Source organism: Melanerpes formicivorus, unplaced genomic scaffold (assembly GCF_026170545.1).
Source record: "Melanerpes formicivorus ecotype bairdi unplaced genomic scaffold, bMelFor1.0.p_v2 SCAF_142, whole genome shotgun sequence".
Classification (NCBI taxonomy): Eukaryota; Metazoa; Chordata; class Aves; order Piciformes; family Picidae; genus Melanerpes; species Melanerpes formicivorus.
The window spans coordinates 333322-352389 of record NW_027142494.1 but is presented as its reverse complement, the minus strand read 5'-3'; the positions used below and the strand labels follow the sequence as shown (position 1 = coordinate 352389).

Here is a 19068-nt window from a genome sequence, read left to right as displayed (position 1 = left end):
AGTGGGTTAACAGCAGGACCCCAGCCCCAAGGGCAGCTCCCAGCCTCCACCTCCTCCTGTGCAGCATATTTCACCTCTCCAGGAGCTCTGAGGCCCATCAGGGTTTGTGGGAGTTGAGGAATGCTCCAGGCTGCTGGGAGTTTGTTGTAAGCAGGAGGTGATGTTTGGGGGTTGGCATCTGGAGCGTGGTGGGAGAAGGTTGGAGGTGGTTTGTTCTTCCTTGGTCAGTGCTGCTGCCTCCATTGTCTGAGCCAGGGAAGATCAAAGGAGTGGGCCTGGTCCAGGAACCACTCTGTCAATGCTACCAGGCTCGAGCAGAGTAGGACAAGACCACTTGTAAGCCCCAGGGTACCTCAGGGCACTGATCACAGGAACCTGGGGTCTCAGCACAGGTATTAGAGGTCTGTGCCCACACTGTGGCAGAAACTGAAGGTTTGAGGTCCCCTCTGCATTCTCTCCTCTAACTGGGTGTTGGGAGTCAGGGACTGTCATGACCCAGTCAGGATCTGAGGGTTTGAGGTCCTGGGCTCAGGTGCTTCCATCTTCCCTATTGCAGAGCTGTGACCCCTTCCTGCCACAGTATGGCCTCACAGAAGGACCCAGACAAGAGCTGGGAGGAGAAGCAGCACCCAGAGATCAAGTTGGAGAAGCCAATGTGCAGTCCCAAGGTAGAGGAGGATGAGGAGGAAAAAGAGGACAAGATGAAGGATGATGCTGAGAATGATAACTGTGAAGAGGAGGATAATGATGATGATGAAGGCGACCAGGATGAGGGGGAGGAATGTATGGAGGAGGATGAAGCCAGAGCAGGTCCCTCAGTGTCACCCAAAGAGCTGAATCAGTGCCTTGAGTGTGGGCAGAGCTTCCCAGGTAGCTCAGAGCTAGTTAAGCACCTCTGCCCTCAGCCTGGCACTCGTCCCTTCGTTTGTGGTGACTGTGGCAAGAGGTTCCGCTGGAACTCTGAGCTCATCCAGCACCGCCGCACCCACACTGGAGAGAAACCTTTCACCTGTGCTGACTGCGGAGAGAGCTTTACCCATCGAGGCTATCTCACCCAGCATTGCCTCACCCACACTGGAGAGAAACCTTTCACCTGTGCTGACTGCGGACAGCGTTTCACGCGGCGCTACCATCTCACCCAGCACTGCCTCACCCATACTGGAGAAAGGCCCTTCTCCTGTGACAGCTGTGGCAAGCGCTTCAGGCAGAGCTCTCATCTTAGGCAACACCACCTCTCCCACAACAGGGAGAAGGCCTTCACCTGCAGGGACTGCGGCAAGAGCTTCAAACACAGCTACACTCTCACCATCCATCGCCGCATCCACACTGGAGAGCATCTTTTCCCCTGTGCTGAGTGCGGCAAGAGCTTCACCACGAGTAATCGATACATCCGGCACCAACTCATCCATAATGGTGAGAAGCCCTACAGCTGTACTGACTGCGGCAAGAGCTTCACCAACAAGCGAGCTCTCACGGAGCACCGTGGTGTGCACACTGGCGAGAAGTTGTTCAGCTGTGCTGCGTGCGGTCAGGCCTTCTGCCGTAGGGACAATCTCATTCGCCACCACCGCACCCACACCGGTGAGAAACCTTTCACCTATGCTAACTGTGGGAAGAGCTTCAGCCAGAGGCGCCATCTCATTGGTCACCACCGCTCCCACACTGGTAAGAATCCTTTCACTTGTGCTGATTGCGGTAAGAGCTTTAGCGAGAAGCGATCCCTCAACCATCACCGCTGCACCCACACCAGAGAGCAGCCTGCACTGGAGGGGAGGCATAAATCCACCTAGAATCTGTGGGGTAATCATGATCCTTCTGAGAGGGCCTGTCCAGCACCAAAATCATCCCTTTTACCTCTGCACTTCTCAGGGACTGGGGACACCAGCAGCAACAAACACCTCCTGCCCTTCTGAACACCAATTATTGCTGATGAGAACAATTACAGTGCTGAGTCGGCACAGCTGGAGCTCCCAGTGGAGACCAGCAGGGCTTTGCCAGGGTCTGTCTGGTTCTTCCCTTATGCTTTGTGTCTCCCTGGGGTAAGAAATCCTCTGTCTATTGACCAATTGTCTCAATAAAACCCAAAAGTTACCCAAATCCTGCCTGTTTGCTTTTATTTCAGATATCCCTGCATCAATGCCTGAATTTTGGGGGCATTTGCTCCCAAGGGATGGGGTGGAGTTGTGTGCCCAGTTGAGGGCGGGGAAAATGAGGTTCTCAGAGGAGTCTTGAGGGGCATCTCAGAGGCATTCTGCAGGGGCTTTCAGATGATCTTAGGTGTTTGGGATTTGGATGGTCCTAGGACTGACTTTTGGGATCTTTGGAGGGTGTAGGGGGAAGCTCATGGAGATCTTTGGAAGAACTCAGAAAGCTTCTGTTGGCTTTCCACTCTGGGGCTGGAACAGGTTGAAGAGCTGAGAAGAGGTTAAGCTGCCTGTTCCCCCCCAAAACAGAAGTGCAGGAAAAATAACACACACATGAATCAAAAAACCCTCTGGGTTGAGATAAGGACTTGAGATAAGATCAAAAGGGTTGAATCCAAAGGAGAACCCATAATGCACACTGACCTGAGGCTGTTTGCAGAAAGAAGCACAGCAGTGAGCAGCAACAGCCAGGAGTTCAACCCCTACAGCACTCCCCCTCAGCAAAGAGCCAGCACCTGAGAGCCAGAACCCAACAGCAGCAACCAGAACAGGAAGCCTCTCATGTTGCCATCTGAACTTCAAGACCTGTAGTACTTTGCTCCAGCCAACACTGTCCCTGTGAAGGTGGCATGAGGCAGGATGGTGTGGAGTAATGGCAGCAAATTAACCTTTGACATTCCCAAGCCTTCATTCTGTGCCATCTGCACCATGCCCAGCAACAATCAGCAGCACACCTCAGGCACTGTCCATTCCCACTCCACAGGAGGTTGCTTTGCAGTACACAGAGGACTGCTCACTGCAGGTGCTCTGCAGCTCCATTCTGTTCCAGCACAGTCTGGATCAGTCCATGCCCCGTCCAAATGCTGCAGATGCTGGGGCTGTGTTTCCACCTCTGGGGCAATTGAGTCCAGTGACTCCTTCTATGCCTCCAAGTGAAAGCAAACTGTGGCTTGCATCCCAGTACTCAGCTTCCAACACATCCAGGTGTGGGGATCCTCCTGTCACACCAGAAACACAGGTGGGTTCCACCACTGTAGGTAGTTAGGCTCCAGTGGCCGGAAGATCTTGCGTTGTATGGGAAGATAGAGCCCCTCTCCTGATAGCCAATAGCGTTTAGTTTACAGTGCAAGCAGACGGAATTGACGTAAACCTCAGTTATATCGTGTAGTGTCGTTCACTAATAAAGGCCATTTGCCATCCACCACATTGGTGTCTGCGAGCTGATGGACTGAGCGGTCTGGGGTTGGCCATTCCTGAACCAGGTCACCACACCTACGACAGGCAACAAGTGGTGCCGAAACCCGGGAATTCGCCTGGAATCAGGTGAACGGCGGCCGGAGCGGCTGGACCAGCCCGGCGGGGAGGACGCTCCCAGACCAACAAGGAGGATGGAAGCCCTTGTGAAGGTCGTGTCGCAGTTACATAGGCAGTGGGGTATTGATTGTGAACCCGAAGATTTTATTCTCGCAGTCGCGAGGCTGTTGCAGCTTGGGGTCATAAGCCAGCCGGTGGACATTCTCCACCAAGAAACGTGGAGCAGATGCACTGAAGCGCTAGCTCTGGAGACGATGTCCTCAGGCTGTGGGAAGGATCTTAGGTCGTGGGGGAAAGTCGTGCGGGCTCTGCAGGGGGCCAGGCAGGAGAGGGGGATCTGGAGGGCGATAGGAGACTGTTTGTCGGCCATCCTGAGGTGGGGAGTCGGGGCAGCCATGCGGACTTCGCGTCCCCCAGACGATGGCAATTCTGCCGAGCCTGAGGAATTGCGGGAGGGCAATGTGCCCCCGGAATCCCTGAACCCTGACCCGCTCGTGGAGGGACAGAATCAAGCCAAATCCTTCTGGGGTGAGTTAGCCGAGGAGGCCTGGGGTGCCGTGGGGAAATCGGAGTCTGAGGACATCTGGGCTAGACCTCCGCCATATGCGCCCCAAGATGGTGCCAAACGAAAAGGGGAAGGGTGGGGTGAGCATGCCCCCGGCGGGAACAGGGAGGAGGCGCTACAACCAATAAGCACACACAAATGGGACGGGGAGGAGAACGATGTGGCAATGCCAGCGACGAGCAGTGTGAGCAATCTGGCAGTGCAGGCCTAGAGCCTGACATGGCGGTAGGCCATGTGCAGCATAAATGCAGAGTTAGCTAGCAGTGGAGCAAAACAGTGCTGTGCCTGCAGCATGTAACTAAAACAAGACACTGGTAGCTATAAACATGGACAGTTATCTTGGGACAACAGGACATGCATCTGCATCAACAACCTCGTTGTGTCATTAGTAGTTGGACCAATAATCTGTAATAGTGCAATGTGTGGTCACTCAGAGGGAATCAATGGAGCTATGCCAACAGGGCACTCCGAGTTTATGTAAGTCGTAGCAGTTGCCTTGCTACGCACTTCTGCCTTTACTGTCTCCTGTTTCTTCTACACTTTACAGTGCTATACTTGCACTACAGGCCTGCTCCATAGCCCTGCACCTCAGGCCTGCACCATAGGCCTGCAACACTGGAACAATAAAGGAACAATACTTGATCACATTGGTCAGTCATATTGATTCCTATCTCCGTCGTCTACAGCTGGCGCCCGAATAAACCTGAACTCATGGACAAGGGATCCTCGGACTACAATACTGATCGACTCAGCACACAGAGGTACGTCCGAGCGATACGGAAAGCCGGTCGGACAGCACTGCCCCGGTGCTGGAAAAATTAGCAGTGCACGCTCACAAAGGAAGTGAATCTCACCCTGGCCTGGTGAGCAAACGGAGGAGAGGCAAGGGGAAGCACGCCACCACAGAAGAGGCTGTGCTAAACGCCTTCCACCTATCCTCTCTGTGAGAGGTATTACTGGCAATTCTGGGATCGTAAAAGGGCTATTAGCCTGTGCCCAGAGTCATCCCCACGGCAATGAGCTTTTACATCCGAAGCACGGGATGAAATTGCAGCCCAGCTGTGGGATGAGGTGCTAAATGCTTATAAAAGCAGCTTTTCGCTATAGCACCGTGTGACGGATCGTCATGGACATTGCAGTCGAAAAAAGCATAGCAGTCTACTCCCGATTCAGCTGCTGCGGCGTTTGGTTCTAACCAAGACGAGAAAGGGAGACTCAGAAGGCACCCCCCACCTCCACCCCCCTCCTCTCTCCCTGCACATCGTCTGCCGCTCCATCAGCATCCTCCTCACAATTTCAATTGCCCACTACTCCTTCTACACGAATCGCGGCTCTCTATTACCGTTCTTTTGCGTGGAAAAATCTGCTCCTGCCACATCAATAGCGGCAGAAGCGAATCCCGATTGAACTGATAAGGCACACGAAATCAAAATGGAGGTCGCTACACATTAGGAATTGCACAAAGAAGACGCCACATCCGCCATCTTGGCCAGCACACCGTGTTTATTAGACACCACCACAGCCGTTCACACCCAGCAGAGAAAAAGCCAGAAAAAGGCTTGACTCTTGATGACCACAGCTCTGCTCTGATCAAAAGCAACAGTGCTAATTTCATCATTTCTGATTGTAATGTCTTTCAGAGATTTGTTATTTAGAGTTTTGCTAAGCTTTCCTAGTAAGCATAATGAATGTTAAGCATTTGGTATTTACAGGTACTTAGTACATAGTAATTGCAGCAAGGTATACCTACTGAGCAATGAGTTCACATTGTAAGATTTTCTTTTGGTTCGAACCTTCTTAGTTGTCTGCCATGGCATTTCAAAGGAGCTCCATGTAATATAGTTAAGGTTTGTAGTAAATAGGTATTCATTTTTAAAAGTATTCCTTAGCTAATGTAACATCTTTCTATTTCCTTCTTAGACATTGACTAGATAAAAATTTTAAAAAATGTAAACTAGAAAATTTTTTTTTTAAACAAAAATATTTTAAAAAATATACAAAACAGTATAACAAAAAATTGTAAAATAAAAGCCCACAAAAATTAAGAAACATAAACAAATATATAACACAACAAGAACAAAAAAATCACATATACAAAAAGTACAATAAAAAAACCCCAAAATAACAAAAAAATTAGATTAAAAACTAAAGTACAAAATAACAAAAAATAATTTTAAAAAATTTAAAAAAGAAAAAAATAAAATTAAAAATTAACAAAATCATAAAAAACAACAACAAACCAAAAAAACATAAGAATTACTAACAAAAAATAACTATTAACAAAAAACATAAGGATTCATAGCAAAGAAATAAGGTTTAGTAAGATAGAGACTAGTATATTAAAACAAAAAAAACCTCAAAACCAAAATTTAAAATGGAAAATAAGGAAAAAAATTAAATTAAAAAAATTAATACTAAAATAAAAAACAATTGAAAAATAATAATTAAAAATTAAAAATTAATTTAAAAATAGATTATATAACAATCAAGAAAAATAAATAAAAATAATGAGCTTAAAATTAAAAAATAAAATTAGAGTTTAAACATAAATAAATAAAACAACAGTAAAAATTAAAAATTACATAAAAATAAAATAAAAAACATAAAAATTAAAAAATTAGATTTTGCAAAAAAATTTAAATATTTTTTAAAAATTAATAAAATTGTAAAAATATTTGAAATAAAAAATTACAATTTAAAAACTAGATTAAATACAACAAACATACAAAAAAAGGAAAAATTAATGAAAATAAAAAATAGTCTAAAATATTAAAAAGTAATTAAAAAAATTAAAACTAAATAAAAAATTGGATTCAAATAAAATTAATTTAAAAAATATTTTTTAAAAAATAAAATTAATAAATACTAAAAACAGTTAAAAATAAAAATAGAACAAAAATTAACATAACCATTAATAATAATAATAATAATAATAATAATAATAATAATAAAAAAAAATAAAAGTTAATTATATCAAGGACAAATAAACAAAAATAACACCAAAAATTGAAACAAGACAATGCATATTTTATAGCTCAGGGCATTTAGTAACACCAGCAAGAAATAACTACCCCATGTCAACTGCAATCATCACAATAAACAACAGCAGAAGAATGAAGAATATGACCGAACAGCATTTCCCATGCAGTCGAACATCGATCACAGTAACTGTTATGATAATCTCAGATCAAAGGCATCAATCAGAAGAATTTACTAAAAAAATCCTTCTGAATTAGGACTGAATATTATGATTGCTTGATTGTTGTGTGATTAGAGAAAATGTTCATATGGATTTGTGTGTTACCTCACCAGCTTGCCATAATTTTACATAGTTAAAGGGAAAGTAAAAATTAATTATAACATGCATTTACATTTTAGCTTAAAACCAACCACAACAACAAAAAAAAGGGGATTTTAGATATGTCACCAAAAAATGAATGGTTAAAGCATATTGTGTTCTCAAGTTGTCATTTTATATGTACCTTTCCTCAGCAAAAACAAAACATCAAAAGATCAGCATTACTAGGATGAGCAAAAACACATTATTATGTGTAATTTTATATTGGGCAAACCAATGAAGCTTCTTTGCTCTTACTGTTTGCCTGCAAGTTTTCTGTCTGTGAAGCTAGAGCCTGGCCAGATCTACCTTTACAGATGACGGAATATCTTGCTACCATTAAACAATTCATGATTATTGACCATCCTAGAGAAATAAAGATGCAACATTACCCAAAAGCAGATTGTAAAAGACAGTACTAAGAATTTCATTTGTGCCTCAATCTCTGTGTGCAATGTGTTCAGGCATAATCAAGTCTTCTCTGTCAATAAGAGGAGTGAAATGTAAAGATCGGAACTGTTAAGATCTAAGTTCTTCTTTACAATGTTTGTTATCTTTGACCATGTATTATGCCAACTATGTTAGAACATTCTAACTAGCTCAACTTAAGCTTTGTGCCTTGTATGGGTTACACCAGTCTGTTAGACATGCTGCACTACAGAACTCTTGCTTTTGCTATACAGCTTATTTTTACCTTTTTTGCTTCTGTGTTTGCAGTAGCACCTTGTATGGGATGGGAACAACTCCCATGACCAGATTGCTCACAAAAACAAAAAGGGGGATTTGTGGCAATGGTAGCAGTGAGCAGTGTGAGCAATCTGGCAGTATAAGCTTAGAGCCTGACATGGTGGTAGGCCATGCTCAGCATAAGTGCAGAAGTGGCTAGCAGTGTAGCAAAAGAGTGCTGTGCCTGCAGCATGTAACTAAAGCAGGGCACTGGTAGCTATCAACACAGAGAGATATCTGGGAATAACAGGACATGCACCTGCATCAACAACCTCGTTGTGTTATTAGTAGTTTGACCAATAATCTATAACAGTACGATGTGTGATCACTTGTGGGGAACCAACGAAGCTATGCCAATAATGTTCTCCAAGTCTATATAAGCTGTAGAGGTTCCCTTAAAAAAGAACAAAGCTAGGTCATATTAGGCGTTTGTATTGACTCTGTTCCCTGCTGCCGACAGCAAGGAACTGCAGAGACCGCAGAGGAGATCTGCCAGGATGGGGGCTGACATCTCTGTGGAGAGGCTGAGGGACCTGGGCCGCTTCAGCCTGCTGAATGGAGGCTCAGGGCACTGCCACAGCAGTGTGCACATGGCTGAAGGGTGGTTTCAGAGAGGATGGAGCCCTTCTGGGGAGTGGGAAGAGATTAAAAACTCCACTCAGTGCAGCTTGGAAGGTTCAGAGTAGAGATGAGGACAAAGAAATGTCCCTCAAAGGACAGAGCTGCTATGCATGAAGCCATCCAGAGGTGTCAGGAAATGGCAGGGAGAGCTGAGACATCTCAGAGAAGGGATGGAAATGGCAGGAGGAAAGCTGAGTGGGGAAGAAAGATTGGTGTCAGCAGCCTGAAGGGAAAGAGCTGCAGGCATGGGACAGTGTAGGAGAGGCTGCAGTAGGGATGGCCAAAGGCTCTGGCAAGGCTGAGAGCCCCAACAGGACCATGGCCTTTGTCCCCTTGGCTCTGGCAGTTGCCTCTGCCACCAAGGCCTGTGAGGAGAAACTTGGCTTTGAGGCTTTGAGGTTCTTCTAGTCCAAGGGCAGTGGTCAGGGCTTGGCCTTTCTGCTTCCTAGATCAAAGGCAAGTTTTTCTCCCCTGCACTTTGCCTTTGTCTCCCTGCAATCCTGGCCTCTAACAAGCTGCTCTAACGAGTCCCTGGGGAGCCTTTGTCAGTAACAAGCCTCAGTGAGGCCAATCAGTGCTTCAAGGTACTTTGGAGTTTTCTTCTGACTTGGACTTCTTGAGAGGCTTCTTGGCAGTACCTTGGCAGAGTTTCCTGGCAGTACCTGAGGATGATGTAATCAGCCCCAAATACTCCATGGGGCTCATTAAATACTGCTGAACCTCTAATTATTGCCAAGGTTTCTGCAGATAATTGGAGAGGTTTTTATTGCACAAAGTATCTGATAAAAATTATATTTAAAGGTACATTTCATTCCTTATCAGCAGGAGTTGTCTCTTTGCAAGCAAACCACAGCAAAACCTGACAAGATCCTACCCTGGTCACTGCTCATCCTCACTCCCCACTGCCCCCAGCAGAGCCCTGAGCCCTGAGCCCTGAAGTGAGGGACAGGATCTGCCTTTCCAGGGGCTTGGGGTCAGGGCTTGGCCCTTTGGATCAATGAAACCCCTCCAGGTTTCCTCAGCAGCAGAGCCACCTTGAGCTGCTTGTCCTGACCTGTTAACACTGCCTCAGTTCTCTGCTCTCACCACAGCCTGGAGATGCTTCAGTGCCTCCATTGATGCTTCCCTTGCATCCACTGTCTCCTTCTGCTCTAACCAGACCCTGGGGACCCTTTCCCAGTATGCTTCCCTGGGACCCATTAACAGTAGAATAAACTTCAGAGTTTGAATCTGACTTTGACTCCTGGAGAGGTTTCATCATCTTCTCAGTCTCTGAGGATCATGGACTCAGCACCAAAACCACCAGAGGGCTCCTTTAAAATACCTGGGCTGGTCCTGTTGTGCTGAGCCAGGCCAGGCTCCTGGGCTGGAAGGTGCTGCTGGCAAGCAGGCAGAGCTGCAGAGACAGCTCAGGTCAGGAGCAGCTGCTCTGCATAGCACAGCAGGGCTGAGGACACTGCCAGAGGATCTCAGGGACATGAGGAAGGCAGAGAGAGCTTTGATGTGGCCAGGACTAGGAGGATGCTTAGAGCTCACTGGCGGAGAAGTCACTGCAGTCTCTGATAGTGAGGCTGTGGGTGCAGGACACTGCAGCTGTAGCTCCTGGAGGCATCTCCACCTCTGCAGCTGATGCTCAGCTGAAGGCTCCTGGAGTGTGCACACAGAGGGAGGACCAAAGCCCTTCAGTTCCATGCTGTGAGCAGCAGTGAGCAGAGCTGGGTAAGGAGAAGGCTTCACCCCCAGCCCCTCTGCCTTTCTCTCTTCCCTTCACTGTCTCTTCAGCACTGCAGGCCTGGTCCCTGTTTCTCCACCTCTCCATGTGTGTGGTGGTTTTAGGCTATGGCTTTAAAATTTAGTTACAGATTTGAGCAGATAAGTAGAAACAAAATAAATAGATCACTCTTGGGTGTGAAAAGGAAAAGAAAAGATTATTCTAAACAAATTGATTGTATAAATCTCTGGAACCAGAGGAGCTGTACCATAACAATTCTCTCTCTTCTCTTCTGATCTCAGCTGTTTTGGTTCACTTGAGAGAGATCAGCTGCTTTGGCTGGCCTTGGCTAAGTCTAACCCACTGCTTTTTTTCCTCTCTCCACTCCTCCTTTCTCTCTTGGAACAGGGGGTAGGGGTTAGGGGCAGTGGAACAGCTTCCCTGGTCTCTGACCTGGGGTGGGGGTTGTGTCATTTGGTCAATTGTCACTCCTGTATGTTTTGTACCTGTTCATTGCCTTCCATTGTAGAGTGTAGCTCTTGCTTCTCAATGCAACTTCTTTTGCTTCCAACTGACCTGCTCTGGCAAAGCTAATGCTGGGGGGAAATTTCAACCCAACAATGGGACTTTTGTTCTCTGGGATTGGGCTGTTGGTCACTTCCTTTTCTGACACCGGAGGAATCTTCATGGCAATTTTGTGTCCCTGCTGCATTTGAAGCTGTGATGAACTCTGCCATGGGTTGGTAGTGATGGGACTGAGCTGATCCATTCCTCATGCAGTTCAGGGACAGAGGTTACAATGAGGCTGAGAGAAGTGTGCCCTAACTTGTCACTGCCTTTCCCTCCTCGCACAGGTCTCCATGGCCAGGGGCAGCAGATGGCCAACAGCAGCTCCATCACCCACTTCCTCCTCCTGCCATTCCCAGGCACAAGGCAGCTGCAGCTCCTGCACTTCTGCCTCTTCCTGGCCATCTACCTGGCTGCCCTGCTGGGCAATGGCCTCATCATCACCACCATAGCTTGGGACCACCACCTCCACACCCCCATGTACTTCTTCCTCCTCAACCTCGCCCTGCTTGACCTGGGTACCATCTCCACCACTGTGCCAAAATCCATGGCCAATTCCCTGAGGGACTCCAGGGACATCTCCTATGCAGGATGTACTGCTCAAGTTTTTCTGTTTGCCTATTTCATGTCAGCAGAGTTTTCTCTCCTCACCACCATGTCCTATGATCACTACGTTGCCATCTGCAGACCCCTGCACTATGACACCCTCCTGGGCAGCAGAGTTTGTCTCCACCTGGTAGCAGCTGTCTGGGCCTTTGGGGTTCTCTATGCTCTGCTGCACACATCCAATACATTTTCCCTGCCCCTCCGCCAGGGCAATGCTGTGGAGCAGTTCTTCTGTGAAATCCCCCAGATCCTCAAGCTCTCCTGCTCCACATCCTACCTCAGGGAAGTTTGGGTAATTTTCATTGGTGTGTCCTTAGCATTTGGTTATTTTGTGTTTATTTTGGTGTCCTATGTGCAGATCTTCAGGGCAGTGCTGAGGATCCCCTCTCAGCAGGGATGCCACAAAGCCTTTGCCACCTGCCTCCCTCACCTGGCTGTTGTCTCCCTGTTTCTCAGCACTGGATTCTTTGCAAACCTGAAGCCCTCCTCCATCTCCTCTCCATCCCTGGACCTGGTGTTTTCAGCAATGTACTCAGTAGTGCCTCCAGCAGTGAACCCTCTCATCTACAGCCTGAGGAACCAGGACCTCAAGGCTGCCCTCAGCCAACTGATCCCTGGATGCTTTCAGAAGCAATAAACTCTTTGTATTCTCCTGCAGAGCAGTTCTGATGTCACTCAGTGCAGGCCCAGCCTGGCTGCTGGTATTCTGGCTGCTGCTGGGGCTGTTCCCCTTGTGAGAATGTTGTTGCCACACAAATGTCTTTCTTCAGACCATTTCTGGTTCAGTGTTGTCCTGTCTGCTGTGACCCAGAGGCTGCAGACATGAGGAGCTGTGTTCCCTGTATGTTCAACACAATAAAAGACCCTGCAGGGAGTTGTTTCTCTGAGTTCCTTCCTCCAAGGCTTCTGTGGAGCTGCAGGGCAGTGCCTGTGTACAGAGGTGGAGGGGCAGAGTCCCAGCACAGCAGCAGTGCCAGGCAGCCCCAGAGCTTGAGCTGTCCTCAGCTGCTCTTTCTTCCCTTCCACCCTCTCCTGCTGGGGCACTTTACTGCTGTGTGGTAGTGCTGGGACTGCAGGCAGGGACAGGCCAGGGCTGCTTCTGGGACAGAGCTGTGCTCTTGAGCAGTGCTGCCATCAGAACAGGTGTCCTCATGCCTTCAGACCCCAACCCCCTCCCATTACAGACTGCTCCTACTCAGAGTTCAGACTGGATACCCTGACCCCCTTCCAGTATAGACTCATTCCAAATATGGTTCCTTTAACCCCTCCAAGTACAGATGTGGTCTCATCCCAGTACAAACTGGATCATACTGTCCTCTAGCACTGCATCCTGGGTCCCATCCCAGCATTGACTATATTCCCTGACTCCCTTATCAGTACCATCTGCATCCATCCCAGTACAAACTGCACACCCTCATGCCCTCCCAATGCAACCTGTACAATGTCCCAGTCCAAACAGGATCCCTTTCATCCTTCCTGGTACACATTAGGGCTTATCTCAATAAAAAGTTGATGCCCTTATGCCATCCTGGTATGTCCTGGCCCCTCTTCCAGTTCAAGCTGCATTCCCTGGGCCCATTCCAGTACAGTCTGGTCTCCACATATTACAATCTGGATGGAGCTGTGGTCACCTGGCTGGGCCCAGCACGTCCCCAGCAGTGCCACTGAGCCTGCTCTCACCGTAGGATGAGCTGGAGACAGGCACCTTGGTGACAATGACTGAGGCCTCACAGGCACCGGTGCCCAGGCTGGCCCTGCACACGTGCTCACCGGAGTCCGCTGCCGTGATGTGGGGAACACACAGCTGGGAGCCTGAGACCTGGAGTTGGGGACAGCCATCAGTGTCACAGGGTGGGGGACAGGGCAGGGCTTGGGGTGTTGCTCATGCTGCCTGGGCCCTACCTGGTGCCCAGCAGGCAAGGAGCTGTACTAGGGGAGGGTGCTGGAGCCAGGTCCTGCCACCATGCAGTCAAGGTCCAGGGTCTGGCCCTCAGTGACGGATGGGGATGAGGACTCGATGAGGGCTTGTGCTGCCATCCCTGCCAGGAGGCACCTAGGTAGGTTGTGGTCCCACCAAAAGCATCCCTGTACCATGACAGCATCCCCCACCCACATCATCTGGCACCACGGCCACCTCAATGGCTGCACTGGCCATGCCAGCGGTGCTGGTCCACACCCAGAGGTAGATGACATGGAGGAGCTTTTAACCCTTCCCAGTACAGACCTGGTCACATCTCAGTACAAACTGCATCTCCTGAACCCCTCCCAGCTCAGATGTGCTCTTATCCCTAGACAAACTGCAACACTTTGCCATCTCCCATACAGGTTCCTGTGCCAGTACAAAGTGCATCCCTTGGACCCCTTTCCAGTCCCAGCTGAACCCAGCACAGTACAAAGTGGATATCCTGAGCCCAGTGCAGCTGTGGCCTGATCCTGGTACCAATGGGATCCCATTGCCATCTCCCAGCACAGTCTGAGTCTCATCCCAGTACAAAGTGCATCTCCTGAAACCCTGATTCCATCCCAGCACAGACCAGGACCCATCCCTGCAAATGATCCCCTGATGCCCTCCCAGTTCAGACCGAGGCCCCCTCCAGCTACAAACTGAACCTCTCTGAGCTCTCCCAGTACAGACTGGGCTCCCTCCCAGTACTAACAGGAGCCCCTGGTGCATCCTAGTAAAGTCTTGGACACCTCCCACTACAAGCTGATCCCATGGCCTCTCCCAGTAACAGTGGCCCTTGTCCCAGTACACTCTGAAATCCTACCCCAGTACAGACTGGGCCCTTCCTGTCCAAACTGGATTCCTGCAGTTTGGGGCTCCCCAGGTCAAGAGAGACAGAGATCTGCTGGAGAGAGTCCAAGAGAGGCTATGAATATCTCTGTGGCCAAGCCACTATCCATTATTGACCTAGAATCCTGGCTCACTGGGGAGGTCCCAGGGTATTGGAGAGCACCAAATGTGACACCCAGCTCCAAGAAAGGAAGGAAGGAGGATCCAGGAAACTATAGAGCTAGCAGTGTGAGCTGGGTAGCAGGGCAGGGCATGGAGCAGAGCATCTCCAGCACCCTTACATGACCTGGAGAGGACAAACAGGGGATCAGGCCCAGTCAGCATGGGTTTAGGAAGGGCAGATCCTGCCTGACCCACCTGATCTCTGTCTCTGACAGGATGAGTGACTGTTGGATGAGGGAAAGGCTGTGGCTATTGTCTCCCTAGACTTTCCAAAAGCCTTTGGCACTGCTGCCCACAGAATTCTCCTGGGCAAAGTGGCTGCTCCTGCCTTGGATGAGCAATGCTCTGCTGGATACAGCCCTGGCTGGGTGAAAGGGCCCAAAGAATGGTACTCAGTGGAGTTCAATCCAGCTGATGGCAGATAGTCACAAGTGGTGTTCCTCAGGGCTCAGTCTTGGGACCACTTCTGCTTAACATCTTTGTTGATGACCTTGATGAAGACACAGAGTGTGTCAGCAGTGAGTCAACAGATGACACCAAGTTAGGTGGCAGAGTAGATCTGCATGAGGGTAGGGAGGCTCTGCAGAGGGACTTGGACAGATTGGACCCATGGCCAAAATTACCAGGAGGAGCTTCAAGAAGGCCAAGTGCCAGGTCCTGCACTTGGTTCACAGCAACCCTAAGCAATGTTTCAGAGGTAGTGTAGCTGGAGAGCTGTCTGGTGTGGCAATGCTAGCGATGAGCAGTGTGAGCAATCTGGCAGTGCAGGCCTAGAGCCTGACATTGTGGTAGGCCATGCTCAGCATAAATGCAGAAGTGGCTAGCATTGTAGCAGAACAGTGCTGTGCCTGCAGCATGTAACTAAAGCAGGGCACTGGTAGCTATAAACACAGAAAGTTATCTGGGAGTAACAGGACATGCACCTGCATCAACAACTGCACATGTTATTAGTAGTTGGATCAATAATCTATAACAGTACAATGTGTGGTCACTCGTGGGGAACCAATGAAGCTATGCCAATGATGCTCTCCGAGTCTATATAAGCTGGAGAAGTTCCCTTTATAAACAAACAATACTAGAACAATACTTGATCATATTGGTCATTCGTATTGACTCCATTCTCCATCGCCAACATCTGGTGCCCCAACTTGTAGTGGGATCCTCAGACTACGATGCTGCTCAACTCAGCATAAGAGGTACGTTCCGAGTGATACGGAAAGCCGCTCAAACCAGCACTGCCCCGGTGCTGAGAAAATAAGCAGCATGCGCTCAGAAAAGGAAGCGAATCTCACCAGGATCCGGTGAAGCAGCCAGGGAGGGTACGGGGACCCACTCTACAAAGAAGAAGAGGTTGTGCTAAAAGCCCTCCAAGTTATCCTCTTCATGAGAGGTATTACTTATGATTCTGGGATTTTAAAAGGGCTATTAGCCTGGGCCCGGGATCATGATTTTATCCCCACAGCAACTGAAGCTTTCACTTCCGAAGCATGGGACAAAATTGCAGCCCAGCTGTGGGATGAGGTGGCTAAAGGCTCAAAAGGAGCTTTTCACTATAGCACCGTGTGGCACATTGTCACATACACTGCAATCTATAAAAGCAGAGCAGTCTACTGCTACTACTACTACTCTTGATTCAGCTGCTATGGCGTTGGTTCTAACCCAGATGAAAAAGGGAGATTCGGAAGGCTCTGCACCCTCTGGCCCCCTCCCTCCCTGCAGCGTCTGCCGCTTCATCGGCATCCTTGTCACCATTCCTATTTCAATCACCTGCTATCCCTCCTCCTACACGAATCACAGCTCCCTATTACCGTCCTGTTCCAAGAAAAAATCTCTTGCCACTGCATCAGTAGCGACAGAGGCAAATTCTGACCTGCCTGAGGAGATGTTAACAGAAAAAATGGAGGCCACAACGCATGAAAATTCAACACAAGAAGATGCCAGGCCCGCCATCTTGGCAAACACACTGCATTCACCAGACATCACGGCTGCTGTTTGTCCCAAGCAGAAGAAAAGCGATAAGAAGGCAGTGAAACCTGTGGTTCAGTGTCTTCAATCCCCTCCATCAACATCTTCCTCTAATACCAACAGCGATGGCTTGGATTCAGAAGACGAAAACAACTACCCTAAGAAATCTAACAGCACCGACTTTGTTTTGCAGCTCCTCTTAGGAAAAATGGAGTGCTTGGAGGCTCATGATTATGGCATCTTTATGCCCAGACCCCTCTCGCAAGCCCCGGTGGCCCCAGTGGCTCCGACCAAGGTGGCCTGGACCAACATACTACTGATACCGGCAGCACAGACCACGGCGGCGGTCCCCCCAGCAGTGGCCCCCACAGCGGTGGCCCCCACAGCAGTGGCCCCCCCCAGCAGCTCCAGCTGCACTACCCCCCATGCCCCTTAGATCCCAGGCATTATCAGTAGATGATATCACTGCAATGTAGGCTACAATTGAATTATGAAGGGACAATAGTGTAAGGGATCAGGAAGTGGGAGGGAGAGGAACTGCACCGCTGCACTGGTGGAAAGGCATTGTGAGAAATGCAGTAATGGATGGAGAATCTGTAGATTTCCTGTGGTATTAGAAGGTCAACAAAGAACATGGCAATCTCTGGACTGGAAAATGTTAAAAGAAGCTAAACAAGCCATAACTACCTACAGGTCAAAGTCAGGATACACAACTGTTATAACTGATCATTTGTTTTCAGCACACACTTGCTAACTTCTGGAGGATTCAGAAAATTTACTGGGCCATCAATTAACAAGGGAGAACCTGCCCAAGGATATTAATGGGTAACCTTGCCTCAAGGCCTGTAGAATTCTCCCACCCTGTGCCACATATATGTGGCCTGGGCTTTGTCCCTATTTAGACAGACTCGTAGTGACTTTCTCACCTATCATTATGGAATAGAATGGAATAAACCAGGTTGGAAAAGACCTTTGAGATCATCAAGTCCAACTCATCATCCAACACCATCTAATCAACTAAACCATGGCACCAAGCACCTCATCCATTCTCTTCCTAAACATCTCCAGTGATGGTGACTCCACCACCTCCCTGGGCAGCACATTCCAATAGCAAATCTCTCTCTCTGGGAAGAACTTGCTCCTCACCTCCAGCCTAAACCTCCCCTGGCACAACTTGAGACTGTGATGGATGATATGGATGATATTCTAATTGCAAAAAAAGTTAGGTCTTAAGACAATACTCTCTGAGCTTCAACCCATGTTAGAAAGCAGAGGGTTGAAAGTAGCACCACAGCAGAGCTTGCAATTTCTAGTCTGCAAATGGTTAAGACCCTAGTGCAGAAACAATTGCAATTAGGGCACAACTAGCCATCCTCCCCCCTTAGCCCCCTACCCCCCCCCCCCTTTTCTGGTAAGACTCTAGTCTACCAAAGCTCTGTTCTGATTTAAAGCAACAGTGCTAATTTCATCATTTCTGATTGTAATGTCTTTCAGAGATTTGTTACTTAGAGTTTTGCTAAGTCTTCCTAGTAAGCAAATGCTTCCTAGTAAGCATTTGGTATTTACAGGTGCTTAGTATGCAATAATTGCAGTAAGGTGTAAGTACTTAGCAATGAGTTCAAACTGTAAGATTTTCTTTTGGTTCCAACCTGCTTAGTTGTGTGCCATGGCATTTCAAAGGAGCTCCATGTCATATAGTTAAGGTTTGTAATAAATAGGTATTCATTTTTAAAACTATTCCTTAGCTAATGAAATGTCTTTCTATTTCCTTCTTAGACATTGACTAGAAAAAATAAAAAATACAAAAAGAAAAAAAGTAAAATTAAAAAACAAAAACCAAACAAAAAAAATTACAAATTAGTTAAAAAAATACCATAAAAAATAAAAAAATGACCAAAAAAATTAGATACAAAAAATAAAGTACAAAACAACAAAATAATAACAATAATAATAATAAAAAAACAAAATTAAAATAGGAATATAATAAAAACAATAAATAATAAATAATCAAACAGAATAATAATTAAAAAAAGCAAAAAAAACAACAAAATAAGGATTACTAACAAAAAATAACTATAAACAAAACCCGTAAGGATTATTAGCAAAAAAAATTATAAGGATTATTAAGATAGGGATTACTAGATTAAAACAAAATACATAAATATATAAAAAAATTTAAAAATTTAAATGAAAAATAAGGACAAAAAATTAAATGCAAAAAGGGTTTTAAAAAATATTAAAAAGGGGAAAAACTAAAACAAAAAACAATTAAAAATATTTTTAAATTAAATTTAAAAAAATTAAAAAGTTAGATTACAAAACAAAATAACATAAAAATAATTAATAAAAATTCAATCATATTAAATAAAAATCAAGGCATAAATAAACAGATAAATAATAGATTAAAAAAATTAAATTTAAAAAAAAAAATTAAAAATTATAGACCAAAAAATACATATAATGACAAAAGGAAAATATTTAAAAGGCATATTAAAAATTAGTTGAATTAAAAATTAGATTTAAAAATTAAATGAAAAAATAATTAAAATAAATTGT

The 19068-nt window shown here is 46.8% G+C and overlaps 1 protein-coding gene across 1 annotated transcript in view; it reads left to right on the top strand.

Annotated features, from left to right (window-relative positions):
• The first annotated feature begins 613 nt into the window (after positions 1–613).
• Positions 614–19068, top strand: part of LOC137456875 (zinc finger protein 184-like) — a 102106-nt gene continuing 83651 nt past the window's right edge. The window contains exon 1 of the mRNA XM_068168563.1: positions 614–1502. Coding sequence (XP_068024664.1) covers positions 654–1502 — 849 coding nt within the window. The 5' untranslated portion in view covers positions 614–653. The remainder of the gene's footprint in view (positions 1503–19068) is intronic.